The 18,372-nt window shown below is 35.0% G+C and overlaps 1 protein-coding gene across 1 annotated transcript in view; it reads left to right on the top strand.

Moving 5' to 3' along the window:
- The window catches only part of LOC136043669 (transcription initiation factor TFIID subunit 4-like), a gene marked incomplete in the record, with an annotated part of 105,488 nt that overhangs the window by 52,382 nt on the left and 34,734 nt on the right, over positions 1 to 18,372 (top strand). Inside the window, 4 exon segments of the mRNA XM_065728564.1 lie at positions 1,495 to 1,704; positions 5,168 to 5,356; positions 12,483 to 12,596; positions 16,513 to 16,676. Coding sequence (XP_065584636.1) covers positions 1,495 to 1,704; positions 5,168 to 5,356; positions 12,483 to 12,596; positions 16,513 to 16,676 — 677 coding nt within the window.

Raw genomic sequence — 18,372 nt, forward strand, 5'->3', positions numbered from 1 at the left:
TTTTAAATGAAAAAAGGAGCAACATTAAAAGTTAAAACGAACAGAGATTATTCCGTATATACGGGGGATGCCCCAGCCTCTACCTCTCGTTCTTTTCGCGAACTTGAACGAACTTCTAGCCCCTGTGTTTTTATCGAAATATTTGTATGAATTGAATGGAATCGAGGCGGACGCAGAATATGTCTAAAACCGGGAGGTGGGGTGGGGTCTTGCCCCTGTCTTTCTGGAACCTGTACTGGGTCTGAAAAGATTGAAAACTGAATGGTTATTTCAGCCTAATAGACATAATTAAATGGTATTGTACAGAAGGTTGCTTCTGAAATGCTGTCACACCAGAAATTTTGAAACTTACCCCCTTGCTACTACAATTTGTAAAATATTTGACATCTTACTGTCTTATTTGAAAGTAAAAAGTTCCGCTATATTTTTTTTAAAGTGATGTTTGTATATATTCCTTCACCTTGCGGGGGGGGGGGTCTCGGCAGTAACTGACCACCTTTTTAAGATAGCTGTTGTACCGTTCAAGATCTAGCGTGCGCTACAGAGAAATCGAATTATGATGTGGGGTTGTAGAGACCCCCCTTCCTTCGATACCAAACGATCAGATCACTGTGTATCTATAATCTGATTTCGTCCACACTTTTTGGATTCGAAGAAATTTCATCTTAGATTTTTCTTATTTTACGTCATTCATTGGAAATCTGTTTTTATATTTTTTTATAAAAACAGTTTTTATTGTGATCTTTAATTGCAACTATTTGATTGCAAGGCCCCGAATGTAACTAATTGCTACGACTATTTCAAAATTGGAAATTACCCTGTTAAGTTATTCTAGCAGTTTCTGGAGTATTTTCCTCAAGGTTCTCACAGACTAAGGTTTTGAATCTTGACATTAATTTATTGTTTGTGAGAAATAGTCTGCAGTTAATGCAGCTACAGGGTTTTGGAGTCATCAACTTTTACTGAATTTGTCGCTCATTCTAGCTATGATACTAAATATTATCACAAGATTTAATCCATGATTTTTGCTAGAAAATAAAATTTTTGTGAAATACTTTTTGGCTATTAGTTTTTTATCCAATATGAGTTATAAAGTGGTACCTAAAAGGCTTAAAAAGCTCAAGAAATTTGTGAGTTAGCTCGGGAAGTCTAGTTTTCGTATTATGACAACTTGTTTTAATTTTGTGTTTGTCTTCAGTAACCTAAGCTTCCCCCCCCCCCAACAAAATGTCCGAATCGTAAGAATCCAATAAAATGCTACATTAAACGTCCAGAATAAGTCAAATAATAAATCAAATTCAAAGCAAACTATTTAATTTCACTAATTTTAGGTTTCATATTATGAATACTTGTTTCAGTTTTGCAATTTTCTTAGGCGTCACAATTAAAAAGAATTTGTAATAGCGATTAAAAAGGCTAAGTTCCAAATAGTTGTCTCCTATTTTTTGTTTATTGAGCTTTTTTTTCATCTGAAAATTTCTTTTTTTATTTTAGATGACTCCAGAAACGGCGAAATTAAAGTGTAAAAATTTCCTAGCGACGCTCCTCAAACTAAGCAACGAGCAAGCAGAAGGTGTGTCTAAAAATGTGGCAACGCTCATTCAAGCCTTAATTGACGGAAGAATTGAACCTGAAGAATTTACACAAAGGCTCCAAAAAGAACTAAATTCCTCAGAGCAGCCATGCTTAGCCCCCTTCCTTCGGGTAAGTTGACTTGTTCAAGAGAGATAGAACTTCTACTACAAGAGATATTATTTCCAAACACGCCCCGCTAAGGCTTGTCAAATTTCTTTGCTAAATAAGGATTACGAAACATGCCCTCAACTTGTTATCTTGAAAGTCCTTTCCCCCAGATTTGGTTTGCATTGTTTTTCTAAAACCACTGGTCTATAAAATTGACTAGCTGCCTCTCTAAAAATTTGCTTGATTCAGCCCCTTCTCCCCTAAGATCTATTCCTAGTGGGCTTTAGGGAAGGGGACAATGTCCTTTTTGTACTTCCATTTGGTGGCGGGTACTATTATAGTTTGTACTGCTACTCAGTCCAACCTGAGGGGCCTTTTTTTCTTTTCTTTTTTTATGCTTGAAAGGATTCAAGGCAGAAAATTTTGTTGTAACACAGTTAATCTCTACTATCCTTATAGTTTCTTTTCATGTCCTTTTTTGCAAATGCCATAAGTGTTTGTCTATTTGTTTTGATTCAGCGCAATTAATCCTTCTAACCTTCTATTAAATTAGTTTTTCATGTATTGTTTGCATTTAGTTTCTATAGTAGCATTACCACAACATTTCTTTGTTTTGCGCTTGAAAAGTTTTTATCTCCCATAGGTGTGTAGGGAATATCCAATTAATTGATCTTAATTGCCTAATAATTTTTTTTGAGTATTTATGGGAATCTTATTTTGACCAGTGTTTCCGGGGGGGGGGGAGTGAAATTGGACGGAATCAAATATATTTTTAAGATCAATTCTCTAAGACAGCTTTGGTATTATAAGGAGGAATCGCGTGAAGAGAGTTTTAGGCATTGTTCGAATGAACATATATCAAGCCAGGTATGAACAAAGTTCCAAGGCTGCCAGTAGTAGAATTCGACAGAATTCCAAAAGCTGCAGAAATTTTAGTAGCACAACTTGTGTTTTGATGAGCAAAAAGTGTTTTTGAGTGTAAAAATGGTAGTCAGACAAAATCTACCAACAAATTTGAAAACTGCCGAGTAGCATTGCTACTTTGCTACCCTACTTTTTGCGCGGTGGGTTTGGATCATCATTAGTTATTAAGAGAGAGGCAGTTGTCCTCTCGAAATTTTCGTTTTGTGTTTTTTTTTTTTTTTAGTATTTTCGTTTGACATTAAAAACCCAATTTTTGACAATTTCTTCTTTATATTATGGAAGGTCAATGGGCTTTAAGATATTATCTTTTTCACTTCTGAAAAAAATATAGTCTTCTATTAAGGAATAAGGTTAATTATAAAAGGTGGAAATCAAGAAAATATCACTCTTGACAATCTTCTTAATGAAATAATTGACATGTCATTAAATCTGAAATAAATATCTTAGAATAATTGTTAACAAAACAATTGTTTCCAATTCATAAGTGGTTTACTTTATTTATTTATCTTTTTACGTAATTTTACATAATTTCTAGCCAAAGTATAAGTTGCTTTATTTTTCAAAAGCGAAATATACCCAAGATATTTGAAATTTTGAACAAATTATTAGAATTTGCTCTCCAGAGTATCTTGATTCTGAACTGGCTACTTGAGTGATATTTAATTTTGCGACCACATTAAGCTGCCAGTAGCAGAATTCCCAAAGCTGCCAACACTTAACAGCTTTGACAACAAGATGACAAACAAGATGTCAAAAACATCTTTGGGATAGCCTTTACGTTTTAAAAAAGAAACTATCATATTTGATTATATAAATTGTCTTTAATTATCTTTATTTAATAATTATGAATTGTTTTTGCTCTAAAGTTTAATGTCAATTTCGCATAAAAAGTACAAAAGCAGTGTAATGTTAGCATCTCTTATTTTTTAAAGGTTTAGGCTTATTTTTTACCAGGTATGAACAATGATTCGAAGCTGCCAGTGTCAGAATTCGACGATATTCCAAGAGCTGCCGACACTATAGTAGCCCAGCGTTTGTTTTGACAACTTTTCTTTGAGCAAAAGTATTTTTGTATGTAAAAATGGTATGTTCAGACAAAATCTGCCAACAAATTTGAAAACTACCAAGTAGCATTGCTACTTGGTAGTTTTCTACTTTTTCCGTGACAGTATCTAGCAATAGGCTGTACGAAAGATATGCGTTGATCTCACTTCTGTAGGGCTGTAATGAAAGAAGGGTTAATATAGTTTTATTTTTACAAATGAAGGATGATAAGTTGTCAAAACTTGGGCTATTTGAAAATCTAATTGAGGCTGTGAATAAGCTGGTTGTCCGTGAAGAGGTGATTGGAAGTCATAAAAAAAAAAGATTTAAAGAAAGTATAAACTCAGTGTGTTGAACTAAAGAGCATTTATATGACTTTTTTTTTACCGACTCCTTTCAGTCGATCATACGGTAATCGGGGAGTCTTCGTTTTCTCCACTCCAGGAAAATTACTCTTGTCTCATACTCCCTCCCCCTAAGAGTTGTAAATATATGCACCTATGTATAAGAATATCCTCTCTGGAAATTTGTAATGTTTGTGGAACCGTTAATTAATCTGCGTGGAAAAAAGTGTGACTGAAACATTATAGTGTCTTTAATCTCCAGTTTGAAATGGCATCGTTTTAATTTTACTATAATCTTACTGATAAAAACTGATATCACTTGTTTTTCTTTTCTTCTTTTTTCTTTTTTTTAACAGCCTTGCGGTGATATTGCAGATACACTTTATTCTTAATCCTCATTCTTTGCTGTACAACATAGCTGAATAGCTCTCTCGGTGGAGGCTTTTGGAGCGCATAGTAACCTCTTGTTTTCCTGGACAAGACACCCTTAGTCTCCTCAAGTGGTCAGAAAAAGAGAGATCTGATGAATTCTGCGACCCTAGGAGACATAAGGACTCAACCCTAGCAACAGTCACTTCTTACTGAATTCTGGGAAATTTACCCATTGACCTGTCCTAATAATAAGGAGAACTTTTGTCTTTTTTTCATGAGAGGCAGCTAAATGTTTTTCTTTGGTTATAAAGTGGAAGATATCCTACTAAATTTCTCTTTTTCAGAAAACACCATATCTTTTGTATTTTCTGACCATTACTAATAGCAAATAAACTAGACCAAAAATTACGCAGGTTTTCGATTCCTAAAAAAAAAATCCCCTCCATAGAAAATTATTTTGAAAATTGGATAAACCTGTTGCATTTAGAGTATTTGAAGCATTTCCCCTCCAACATTCTTTCTGGAAAAGCCCGTGCCTGGTGCAGACTTTGCCTTTGTAGAAATCCTCCCTCCAGCGGACCCCCCCCTGGAAAATTCTTCACCTGCAGAAAAATTTCCTTTGTGGAAAATTTCCCTCTCGCGGTGGAATCATTGCTTGGTTATTGAGATCTTAGTAATGCCAATTATTAAAAAGAAAAAAATAAGTTTTGAGTACTCAGATCGGTCTCCTTTCATATATCCAATTCCTCCTAAATTCAATTTAAATTTGTCAATTCGTACTAAATTTCTCTCTTTTTCAGAAAACACTACCATACCTTCGGTATTCTTTGGCCACGGGTGATATCAAAATTGACGGACTTGTTCCACCGCCTATAAATTCAGTACCTGCTCCACCACCAGTTGTCCCAGCTAGTCCAATGCTCCGACTTGGCTCCACAACTGTCACAAATGCTCCAATAATCAGAGCAATTCAGCCTACCCATCTTCAAGTAAGTATAGCCTACTGGGATCTTAGTGGCTAGTAAAGATTGTAGATTAAGTCCTGGATTTGGCCACCTATTGCCGACGTTCAGATGTGCGACTGAAAATCCAGTTTGTCACTGTTGTTTTCGAGCCTTTGAGGTGAGGTGGAATATTTCTTGGCTGTTTTTTTTGTGAATCTAATCCTCTTTTTGTCTTTTTTTTCTTTAGTGAAAATCTACTAGTCTAGAGAAGTTTGGGTAAAAGAATTTGTTTTCATAAAATCCATAAAATGTAGGATCTCGGAACAGGGTCGTTCCCAGGGGAAAGAGTATCCAGTTTGATCTTACTTCCTCACCAAATTTTGTCCGACTCTTACAATATTAACAACAATGCATGTTAACACATTTTATTTCAATCTATAAAGTTTTTTGTACCCCCCTTCCCCCCAACCCCCAATCAAGATCCTCGATACTACTCATGAAAAGGCTAAGGGCTGTTTCTCTTATTAGTTCTTCCCAGTCAAAGCCCAGTTTCAGATCTTATCTTGGGTCCCCTTATCTCATTAAAGGGCTAAGGGCTGTTTCCCTTATTAGTTCTTCCCAGCCGAAGCTCAGTTTCAGATCTTATAATGGGCTAAGGGCTATTTCTCTCCTTATTTCTTCGCAGTCAAAGCCCAGTTTCTGATCTTATCTTAGGCCCTCCTTACCTCATTCTATTTTTTGGACTCGGTGTCCGGTAAAAAAATTTACTAGGATTGTTGAGTTTTAATGTATTATTCATCCTCTGGCTTCAATGCTTTTCCCACCGAGGTAGTTAAGTTCAATCTTACTTCTTTACCCACTGAAGAAACTTATTTTAACCTTTCATTTCATCACGGGTGCTTTCTAATGTACTCTGAGGCATGCTTGAATTATCGTGTTTTAATTAATATCCCCTCAAAAAAAAAATCCTACTTTCTCACTAACACCCATCCACCCACTCCTCCTTACCACCCCCAACCAACCAGACCTCCCTACCACCTCCTATCTCCTCACAAATAAATACAAATTCAACCATTCTTTATTAAATAATCTTTTAACTTTCTCTTAAACTCTAGAAGATGCTCAGCCACCCTGATGCTCACTGGTAGAGAATTCCAGACTGCTGTTCCTAGAAACTTTAATTGAAATCCTGATCTTGTGCTACTCTTAAGCTCAATCGCCAATTTATCACTATTCCTCGTATCATATTCATGAATATCGCTGTTAGCACGGTAATTGTCGCGAAAAACACCAGGGACTAAATTATGGACGCACTGGAAAACGAAAACTACTGCTTGATAATCCTGCAGTTGGCCCACATTAAACAAATTTAAAGACTTAAAACAAACACTTGTGTCATTCACAACCTTGACATACTTGCCTATGATCTTCACGACATCGTTCTACAGAATCTGGACTCTTTTGAAATTAATGTAGAAGGCTGCTCCAAATCAGACAGCCATATGAAATACATGGGTAAAAAATTTAGTGATAAATGATTAGGAGAATCCATTTTGGCAAGAAATGCTTCAATCTTCGAAGCATTCCAACTCCTCGGACAATTTTTGAAGAAATAATATTACTGAGATGCTTCCATGAAAGGTTTGAATCAATGAAGAATCCTAAGTATCGCACTATATGTACTTGTTGAATAGGCTTTCTGGATAAAATAACTAGATCTCTAGCATCAATTGGCATGCCTATTCTGCAGAAAGTAATTAGAAACTACTTTTTCACGTTGACACGTAGCCAACTAATGTTCATAAAAACCTCCATGCTTCTCAACGCATCATTTGATTTCAGCACAATCTCTTCGATTGATCTAGCACACTCTGACAAAGTTGTATCGTTGTTACATAGACATCTTGAAGATAAGAACGCATCGCATTTACGTGCACAAGATAAAGCAAGGGACCTAAAACAGAACCTTGCGGAACTCCACATTTTAGTCAATAAGAAGATGAAGTCACATCATTAAGTACTACCCGCAGGGATCTTCCAAGGAAATAACTTTCAAACCGCTGTAAAGAAGTGCCGCGAATTCCAAGACACTTGAGTCAGTCCAGCAAAATCTTGAAATCTACAGTATCAAATGCTTTCCTTATATCAATGAAAATTGACATTGGTAAGTACCCTTTATCCAACGCACCACTAACACATTCCACCAGATGCTGCAAGGCGTGGATTGTGGAGTGTTCCTTACGGAACCCAAATTGGGTTTCACTTAATAATTCGTTAACCTGGAGAAAATCATGTAGTCGTTTATGGACAACTTTTTCTAATATTTTTGAGAAAAGAGGTAAAATCGAAATCGGTCGCCAGTTTTCAAAATCGCTTTTGCAGCCACCCTTGTGGAGGGGTATGACCTTCGTGACTTCAAGCTGTTCTGGAAACTTACCCTTTTCTAGAGAAAGATTAATACTAAACACCAGACAGGGTAGTATGTACCCTAAAGTGGCTTTAAGCCCTCGAAGAGTTAAGCCATCCACTCCAGCTGAATTAGACTTCAGCTACTTCACAATTTTACTGACTTCGTCACTAGTACACAAATTAAAATTTATTCTCAGAGATTCCCCTCTTATATCACTAAAATTGCTACCCTGCATTTCTTGATACTTGTCATAAATACTAGCTTGCACTTCAGAACCAATATTCGAGAAAAGTTTACCGAATTTATTAACAGTTGTACTTTTATCATAACGGTCGCAACCGCTTAAACATACTTCTTCATTCTTCTTATCTCCTTTGTCACCAATAAGGTCATTTATTATCCTCCACGTTTCTTTCATGTTCCCCTTGCTATCCTCAAATTTATGATTATAAAAATTAGAAGTTGCTTTTCTTCTGAGTTTATTCACTAGATTCCTCTGTGTTTTGAATAAGTCAAAAGCTTCACTACTTCGATCATCTAAATGTCTCTCATAATGCCTATTTCTCAGTACTATTTCATTAAATTATTTCCATCGACATGCATAAATAGGCAATATGCCTGACATAAAGAATGCTCTTGAAGGGCATTCTTTTTCTTCAACAACAGGACTCCAATCAATAACGTTAATCTCTTCTGCAAATTTTTGAAGATTTTCTTTTTTCATTAGTCTAGTTATAACCTTCTTCTTTTGCAGTTTTTTCACGGGGTGATTAATTGTAGCTATTAATGTCAGATGGTCAGATCCGGGGCAAACTATCACATCAGCAAAGCTCCTATGAAAATCAATCGACTGAACAAAGACATTGTCGATCAATGTGTCAATTTCTGAAGTTATTCTCGTTTGTACGCCCACAAGGGGGGTACAAATCACTCGAAATCGTAAAATTCAAAGAATCAACATTCATTCCTGACAAATCAAGAAGATCAAAATTAAATTCACCCATCACAATATGGCTACACTCGGCGGTATTTTTGCAAGCAGCTCATTAAACCCTTCAATGAAATCATCCAAGTGCGCACTGGGCGGCCTATACACTATACTAATTATATTTTTTTTTACCATTTAACTCAATCTTAATTGAAAAATTTTCTACCTTATCTTCATTCCAAACACTTAAATCGCACCGTGCACTATACCCAATTCCCTCCTTTACCTACTGTTTCATTCTTGGATCTTCGTAAAGTATTTGACTAGCCCGTAGAATTCACTATAGAAGTTGTCCCATTTTGGTATAAGAGAGAGTGCCCTCTCTTGTTTATAGTCTTATTTTTCTAGTCGGATAAGCTTTGTTCATTCGATTTTCCTTTCACCTTAAGAAGTTGGTTGCCTTTTACTGTGCCTCTTCACCCAACTTCTAGTGCCTCTCATGGGTCACTTTTAGAGCTAGCTTTTTTCTATTTAAGTAAGTCATCTATGGGTTGCAATTAAAATAGTTAAGCCTTCAATTCTTTGTCATTCTAGTTTTTTCCATTCGCATCCTCTTCACTGGATACTTTTGTTATTTTTATGAAGGTACCTTTGTACTTCCGAGAGAACGGAGTTTAAGGTTCATTTAAATTTAGTGGATATGTGTGAGAGGCAAGACCGCATCCAGGGGGAGTGAGTTTACCGGGTTTGATCCCACCCCCTCAGACTCGTAAAAAAGTTACAATAATGCATAAAAATAAATTTTCGATGTGTTTTTTAAGTTTTTTTTGGAAACCCCCCTCCCTAAGTAAAGCTCTTAGACCGCCCTTGATGAAAAGGTAATTATTATGGTTTGGTGGATGCCTCGTTCTGAATGTTTCTAGGTCAAGCTCCTTAATTTCCCAACTTATCATTAGTTATCAGTGATCCATTTGTCAAGTGGTTCTGCTGGTAGATCAGGTTTTTAGCTATTCTTCTTCATAAAAATGTATTTTTCAAGTGATAAAAGTTCCAGTTTTCAAGAATATTGGTACTTGAAAAAAAAAAACTATAATTATTTTTTCCTATTTGGTCCTGATAATCTTGTTTCGTTCTCTTATTATTTAACTTCTTTCTATTTTATGAAACTACTTTCAAAAAGCTAGAATACTTCTACTGGATGCTAACTGATCAGCATCAAATCTGCTACTTGATCTATAATCACTTAATGCTCTTTCATTTAAATCCATCTCTTATATATATACTAGCTGTTGGGGTGGCGCTTCGCGCCACCCCAACACCTAGTTGGTGGGGGCGCTTCGCACCCCCCCCCCCAAGCCCCCCCGCGCGCGTAAGTCGTTACGCGCCATATTAGTTACGCGCCATTGTAGTTGTGTCCCTATGTCCCACCTGTGAATATAGATATATATATATATATATGTTTTTAACTACGTAAAACTTGCGAATATACAACATTCTTTGCTGTCCCATTGTCTGTGCATATAAATAGATTGTTTACCGACTCTTGAAAATGCAACATATAATGGTCCATGGGAAAACAATCCGTATTCAGATCTATACCTCATGATTCTAATGATTGCCCTTGAGCTTTGTTGATGGTGATTGCTAATCTACCATTCCCTGTGTCGCCATCGTCATTTATATATCCCCTTGTGCCCCCCGGCATCCCCTTTGTAGTTTTGTCCCTGTGTCCAGGTCGTCATTTGTGTCCCGGTGTCCCAGTCTGTGATTTCTCTTTGAGTGTCCCGGGCGTCATTTATATTCCATGTGTCCCGGTGTCTCGGTCGTCATTTATATCCCCCTGTGCCCCCCGGCGTCCCCGTTGTAGTTGTGTCCCTGTGTCCCGGTCGTCATTTATATTCCCTGTGTCCCGGTCGTCATTTGTATCCCGGTGTCCCGGTCTGTATATACATTCGTTTTTAGTTTTGTTTTTCTCCTTTATTTTTTTCCTTTTTTATTTTTTTTCTTTTTTAGTTTATTTAGATTTTTAGATTTTTTAGTTTTTTTATTAGTTTTTTTTTTTCTTTTTAGTTTTTTTGTAGTTTTTACCTTTTTTTTAGTTTTTTTAGTTTTTTTTACTTATATCCTGGTCGTCATTTATACTCCCTGTGTCCCGGTCGTCATTTGTGTCCCGGTGCTTTGTTGATTGCTAATCGAACATTCCTTTTGTCCCGGTCGCTTTCTCTTTGAGTGTCGTCATTCATATTCCCTATGTGCCGGTGTCCCGGTCGTCATTTGTGTCCCGATGTCCCGGTCTGTAATTTCGTCAGTTGAAAACTTATGATGAAATAAATTTTTAATTTTTTCCCTTTTTTTGTTTTTAGTTTTTTTTTATTGGTTTTTACCTTTTTTTAGGTTTTTTAGTTTTTTTCTTTTTTCTTTTTAGTTTTTTTTGAAGTTTTTATCTTTTTAGTTTTTTTATTTTTATTTATATTTTTTTAGTTTTCTTTTTCTCCTTTATTTTTCAGTTTTTTCCTTTTTTTAGTTTTTTTTCTTTTTTAGTTCTTTTAGTTTTTACCTTTTTTAGTTTTTTTTAGTTTTTTTAGTTTTTTAGCTTTTTTTATTATTTTTTTATTAGTTTTTAGTTTATTTTATGGTTTTTTCCTTTTTTTAGTTTTTTTTTAGTTTCTTATCTTTTTTTTAGTTTTTTTTTAGTTTTTAAGCTTTTTTAGATTTTTTTATTTTGTTTTCTTTTTTTTTTTTGTAGTTTTTACCTTCTTTAGATTTTTGCTTCTTTTATTTTTTTAGCTTTTTTAGTTTTTTTTTCGTTTTTTCTTTTTAGTTTTTTTGTAGTTTTTATCTTTTTTATTTTTTTGTATTTTTATTCATATTTTTTTAGTTTTCTTTTTCTCTTTTATTTTTCAGTTTTCCTTTTTTTAGTTTTTTTCTTTTTTAGTTTTTAGTTTTTTTTTTAGTTTTTTACCTTTTTTTAGTTTTTTTAGTTTTTTTAGTTTTTTAGATTTTTTAGTTTTTTTATTAGTTTTTAGTTTTTTTTGTAGTTTTTGCCTTTTTTTAGTTTTTTCAGTTTTTTTAGTTTTTAGTTTTTTACCTTTTTTTAGTTTTTTTTAGTTTTTTAGCTTTTTTAGTTTTTTTTTTTCTTTTTAGTTTTTTTTGTAGTTTTTACCTTTTTTAGTTTTTTTTCTTATTTTGTATTAGTGTGAAATAATTCAGACGTCATATGCGGACAAACATGACGTCACCTGATCCATCCACAGATCCACACACAGACAACTTATTTTTATATATATAGATATATATATATATATCCTGATTCATTTGTTTAAAACTATTGTTATCCTTTGGAAAATGGCTAGTGAAGGTTAGTGTGCAAAAGAGGTTTGTTAAAACTATACCAACCATTATACTTTGCATCCTTTATATTTCCATCCTTTATATATCATTTATATATCCTTTATATAATATTATTTATATAAGGATTTTTCCATCCTGTATATTTGCATCCTTTCTATACCCATCAATGTACCCATGATTAGAACTAAAATTATACCCATCATTATACTTTGCATCCTTTCTGTTTGTATGCTTTTTTTTTCGCTTTTTGCCCAACGTTGCCCTGAGTGATTCTTTTATCTTTGACCCAATTTAAAGTATTAAAAAAGACCAAGCAATAAATAAAATAGTATTTTTATTCTTCTGTATTTTCTTTCCTGGTTAGTGCCACTGGGCGTTTTCTCTCTGGGAGATGAACTTGAATTTCCTCTCTTGTTAGCTTTCAAATTTTTGACTGGTAATAATTTTTGTGTGTGTCTTTTAAATTTTATTTTGTGTTTCAGAGACCTCAAACTCAAGTAACTGTCCGGGCTCCTGTCGCCACCCAACAGACATTTGGTGCACAACCTGGATCGCCTAGAACCTCAAATATACAAAACAGGGCGGTCGTCGTAAGTGTAATTATCTTTTTTTTTAATACTCATTTGGGTTATTTTAAAATTTGTAATTTTATTTGTTAGAAATGTAGAATTTGTTGATTTGTAAAAAGATTTGTAAGAAACACGCAGGAATACAGAAACAGAGGGTTCAAGAGTAGTATTACATTCTTAGTATCATTCCCTTCATTCCCTTTTTACTTGGAGTTAAAAGGGGTAAACTTGCTGAGGGGTATCTGCACATAAGCTGAAAATGAGTAGGCGTGCTTCTCCAAGATTCGTCTGAAGGATAGCCTAAAAAATTCGAAATTCTATCCCCTAAAATATACTTACTATGGCCGTATTTGTGTGGCGTTTTTTTATCATTGACACACTGTACAGATCACAAAAAAAAATGTTTGAATCAAGTTGTTTCGTTTTGCTTATTAATGATATTACCACTAAACAATATACATGCATGTATAGACATGAAAAATAACTTCTCCTAAACTCAGTCTTCTGACCTGCCCATGAACTTGTAAAAACAATTTGTCATAGGAAATTACAAATGACCTCTATGCTGCTCATTTGGATGAATTAACTACACAGCCAATATCAATCTAGTCACTTCTTAAAGGCATCCATACGTATTCTAGTTTAGTGTTGTCACCGGCTTAATTTTTTTTCAAATCCCTCTTTGTGCCGTGCTGGCCGAGTGGATTGATGCGCTGGATTCAGGATCCTTTGTCTGAGAGGGTGAGTGTTCGAATCCTAGTGTATCCAATTAGTTAGTTTGGGACGGGGGTCAGTGGCGTGACTCTGTAAGCTCAGCCAGAGTCGACCCAGCTCTAAATGGGTACCTGGAGAAATCTGGGGAAGGTAAACAGGAAGTGTTTGCGAAAGCACAGGATGGTCGGCCCCCAACCCCCCATTGCACCTCCTGGCTGAAGGGCCAAGAAACGGAGATCAGCACCGCCGATAGGGACTGTAAAGTCTAATGCCGGATTATTTACCTTTACCTTACCTCTTTGTGGCAACCCCCGTAATATAACTTTAAGAATCAGTTGTTGTTGTTTTTTTTGGACGAGGTTTTTTTATAACTATTTTGGTAAAAGTGCATTCAAAAAGTCGGTAGCTATGGATAAAAAGGATAATAAACAACAAAGAGAGATCAAAACAACACAAAACTCCACAAAAAAACCTCAAACGAGACTGCGGCCAGTAGAGAGGAAAGACTTAAATAACGCGGATATTTCGCCTGTATCTAAACTAGGCGTAATAATAAATACAATTGTCGCTACTGATCCACGTAGGGAAAAGAAGCTATTAGAGTTACTTCAATGAGAACATCAAAGCAACTGAGGAAAAATTATGAAAATTGAAACAAAGTTAACTATTATGTTGAACTTTCATTCGATAAAAGGGATAGGAGTATTCATCTAACTAATCTGCAAATAACTGTGGCTTTAACCTAAAAATATAAAAGCCCACTCAAAATAATATATTACGAATACCGATATTTAGCTAGCGTCAATTTGAGCCAATCAGTTTTGTTTTATAGAATTTTCTGATTAATTGAAAAACTTTGACTGGATTAAATTAGTGCTAGCTAAGTTTATTTATTAGTGAAATCTCAATGTGAACGGGGCATAATGAATTGCAGTATGACATAAGTGCAAAATGCTATTTTAATTGTATTTTATTACCTGCCTAACTACGTTTACTTCAGCGATTAGGACGGTGAAATTATTTATTTTTATTTAAGTGCTAAAACATTAATTATAGTAATGCATAAGCTTCCAAAGTCAGCAATAACCATAAAAATAAAAAAGATATCAAAATATGTGATGATGGACTAAAACAACTCACCTTGAATGCACTTAATAGTCGTAGACATGAGTTGACCGATTTTGACTAAAATTGTTTGGATTCCCTAACTCATTCTGGTTTACTACCCTACCTTGAGAGCCCCCCTTACTGAAGGACCAGTCACTAGACTCCGACAAATAAAAAATAATTATTCACAGTTAATGACTTACCCAGCATCTAGTTTACCCAGCACATTTAATGTTTGCTGCAGTTTATTTCAGTTATTTGCCTGTGAGTGTTTTGAATATACTAACCATTTATATACTTAATATTCTGATATATTCTGTGTAAACGGTCACTATTTTAAATGTGAATATTGTTCTTGACTTATAATGATATTGTATTGGTTATTTTATTGACTCATTTTAATTTATTGACGTAGGAGCTGTACTTGCTGCTTTAATTTTTGTGTTGCTATTTACTTTTTTTTATCCTTGTTTCTGGTCTTTTTTGTGTCATGGCATGCGCATGTTAGCTTCAGCTATTGTAGTGAATAGGATATATTCTATTCTATTCTATTTTAAATACTTCATGGAACGGAAGGAAAGCACACACGTAAAGTCTTTTGAATATTTAGCATAATATTTAAGTAATTTCTTAGACCACAGTTTCTTTGGAGTGGCAGTTTTAACGCCACCGTTGTTTTCCCCCACCCAGGAAATCTTGCTTCATCAAGAGGATTAGTTGGGTCAGAATAGACAGGTTAGGTTAGTCTTTGTCTATGTCTATGTCTATTTCTATGTTTTTGTCTATATCTGTGTCTATGTCTATGTTTGCTCTTGTGTCTATGTCTATGTCTGTTCTTTTGTCTATTTCTATTCTGACCTACCTGAATTAAAAGGTGACGAAAAACATGTGGTGGCGGAAAACCGCGGTGGCGTTAAACCACTGCTACGGTTTCTTTCCATTTACAATTGAAACAAAATATGTTAATAGTGGGAAAAAAATTTTATGACAGCGGAAAAAAAAATTAAATACAAAACTAATAATGGATATCCGGATATTTGGCTTAACGTCCGAAAGCCATTATCAAACGGGGAAATATATACAACAAAAAAGCTTAAACGAAAGTGAAAAAAAAACTGAGTAAAGACTCTAGTAATGCAAAAAAAAAAAAAAACAGAGACGAAAGAAAACTGACATCTAAATAAAATCCAATCACCTAACAATACAAGGTGCTAGCCAGGAAGTCTGCCTTTGTCTTTCTCCTTTTGTCTTTCGTTTTGTTTTTGTATATTGTTTGTGTGTTTTCTTTGTTCTTTCTTGTTTAAAAATGATAAAAGATGTGAAGCGGAAATATTTGGAATTTCGTGATTAGTTTTGAATTAAATTTTTTTTTGTCTTAAAGATTTATTGGTTTTAATACATCTTTATTTCAATTGTAAGCACAATATTGGTCATCAAGGGAAGTTGAGTGTGCAGAACACTTATCTCCAGAGTTCACTATTGAGCTGTTTGTAGGTGATTCCCTGTAGAAACCATTTATAGTCATAAGATTATTGCAAGACAGACTGATCCAACTTGCTTAATTAAGATACTCATAACATAAGGTTAAGGGTCTTATTTTCATAGTAATATGTAGTTGGAAATTGTCTGTTTTTTGTGGTAAGTTCGAACATAATGGTAAAGCGTTTTTCCAGTCTGGTAAACATGTTTTTTTTTTTATTATTATTTTACTGCGGACGCCTAATAGGAGTTTGAAAGCTCCTATTCAGCTGAAAATGACCAATAAAGGAAGATGCCACCGTCCACTACCATCCTTACCCTCCCCCCCCAAAAAAAAAATAAAATAAATAAATAGATGAATAAAAATAAAGGAAATAAATTAATTTTTAATAAATATTCATGACTTACCTGGATATCGAAGACACAAAATTAAAAAGCATTCATCTACTCTATCTGTTCGTCGCCATCCTAAAAAAAAAAAAAAAAAAAAAAATCTCAATGACTCGAGAGAAAATTCGCTCAGCAGAATAAGTTTTATGTATTTTGTATTCTGTTTTCCTTTCTAAGTGTTAGATAGATTTATTTAAAACTTAATTGTCACTTTAATTCGATTTTTAGTGATAGCATCTTCTTTTCTTTTCAGCCGAAAGGGATGACGCCTAACAGGAATTTGAAAGCTCCTAATCAGCTGAAAATAGCCAATAAAGGAATAGAAAGTCCTGTTTCCATGGGTAGTTTTGTGCAAAAGAATATCATATCAAAAGAAAAGAAATTCAGCTCGTCTCTTAGTTCCTCTGTTGGCCTTAGGTACCTTTATTCAGATACTATGTTCGAGTTCTATCTCCTACTTAAATTTACGTTTGCTGTTCTGTCTAATAGGCCCTAATTTCAGCTTTTTTCAAAGTGTTTTTTGTAGCTTCTCCGAATCAGCCTAAACAAATATACCTTTTTAGATCTATTTAAGATGATGTGTTTAAGTAAAAGATGACTTATCTCGTCAATTATAAACTTTTGTTTGTTTGTATGGCTAAGCTATTTGGAATTGACTGAGTCGCATTGTCCTAAATTGTAGAACCTAGATAGTAGTAAGTATAGTTAGTATGACGGCACTAGACCCTAAAGGCCCAAGCCGGCGGTGCTGAAATCCGTTTCATGGAGCTTCAGCCAGGAATTGTAATGGGGGACTGGGGGCCAGCCATCCTGTGCTTTCGCACAACCTTTCTTCTTACCTTCCCAAGATTTCTCCAGATATCAATTTGGAGCTGGGTCGACTTTGACTGAGCGTACATTATCTATAAACAAAAGGAAATGACGTCATTTTTTATACAATCCTCAAAAATGCTTATGCCCACTGTGCCTATTTGGCTTGGCTTTTACTCGAATAAGCCATCGCTTTGATGGTTTTTATCTTCTTCCCGGTCTAAAGAGTGGCTGAAAATTACCTTTCCGGTTGCAGCGGTAGCTAGCAATCTAGTAAGAGGCGATTACGTTCAATAATAAGAAATATAACAACCCATAACTCCTAAAAATAGAGTCACATAAAAACAAGGCGTTCATTATTAGAACCGCCTTGTCCGAAATCCCTATTTAGGAAACTTATCGTCTCTTGGCTTGAAAAACGAGGAAAACATATTGGCTTTATTCAGAAAAGTGACCGCAACCACGATATTCTTCATATACGGCATTTTTATGTCACTTGGTATTAACCAAGTGACATATAGCAATCGCAAATTCTGTCAGTCTGTCTGTCTGTCGGTCCCGGTTTTGCTACTTTAGGCACTTCCAGGTAAGCTAGGACGATGAAATTTGGCAGGCGTATCAGGTACCGGACCAGATTAAATTAGAAATAGTCGTTTTCCCGATTTGACCATCTGGGGGGAGTGGGGGCCCGTTAATTCGGAAAGAATATAAAAAATTTAGTATTTTTAACTTACGAGCGGTTGATCAGGTCTTAATGAAATTCGATGTTTGGAAGAATATCGTGTCTCAGAGCTGCTATTTTAAATCCTTAGGATTTAACACTTAGGAAAACACTTAGAGTGGAAGGATCGGGATGAAACTTGGTGGGAAAAATAAGCGCAAGTCCTAGATACATGATTGACATAACCGGAACGTATCCGCTCTCTTTGGGGTAGTTAGGAGGGTGTGTGTTAATTTTGAAAAATTTGAAAAAATGAGGTATTTTAAACTTACGAACGGGTGATCGGATCTCAGTGAAATTTGATATTTAGAAGGATACCATGTCTCAAAGCTCTTATTTTAAATCCCGACCGGATCTGGTGACATTGGGGGGAGTTTGTGGGGGGGCTAAAATCATGGAAAACGCTTAGATTGGAGGGATCGGGATGAAACTCGGAGGGAAAAATAAGCAGAAGTCTTAGATACGTGACTTACATAATTGGAACGGATCCGCTCTATTGGGGGAGAGGGTTTAATTCTGAAAAATTAGAAAAAATGACGTATTTTTAACTTACGAAGGAGTGATCAGATCTTCATGACTTCA

Source organism: Artemia franciscana, unplaced genomic scaffold, assembly GCF_032884065.1.
Source record: "Artemia franciscana unplaced genomic scaffold, ASM3288406v1 Scaffold_805, whole genome shotgun sequence".
NCBI lineage: Eukaryota > Metazoa > Arthropoda > Branchiopoda > Anostraca > Artemiidae > Artemia > Artemia franciscana.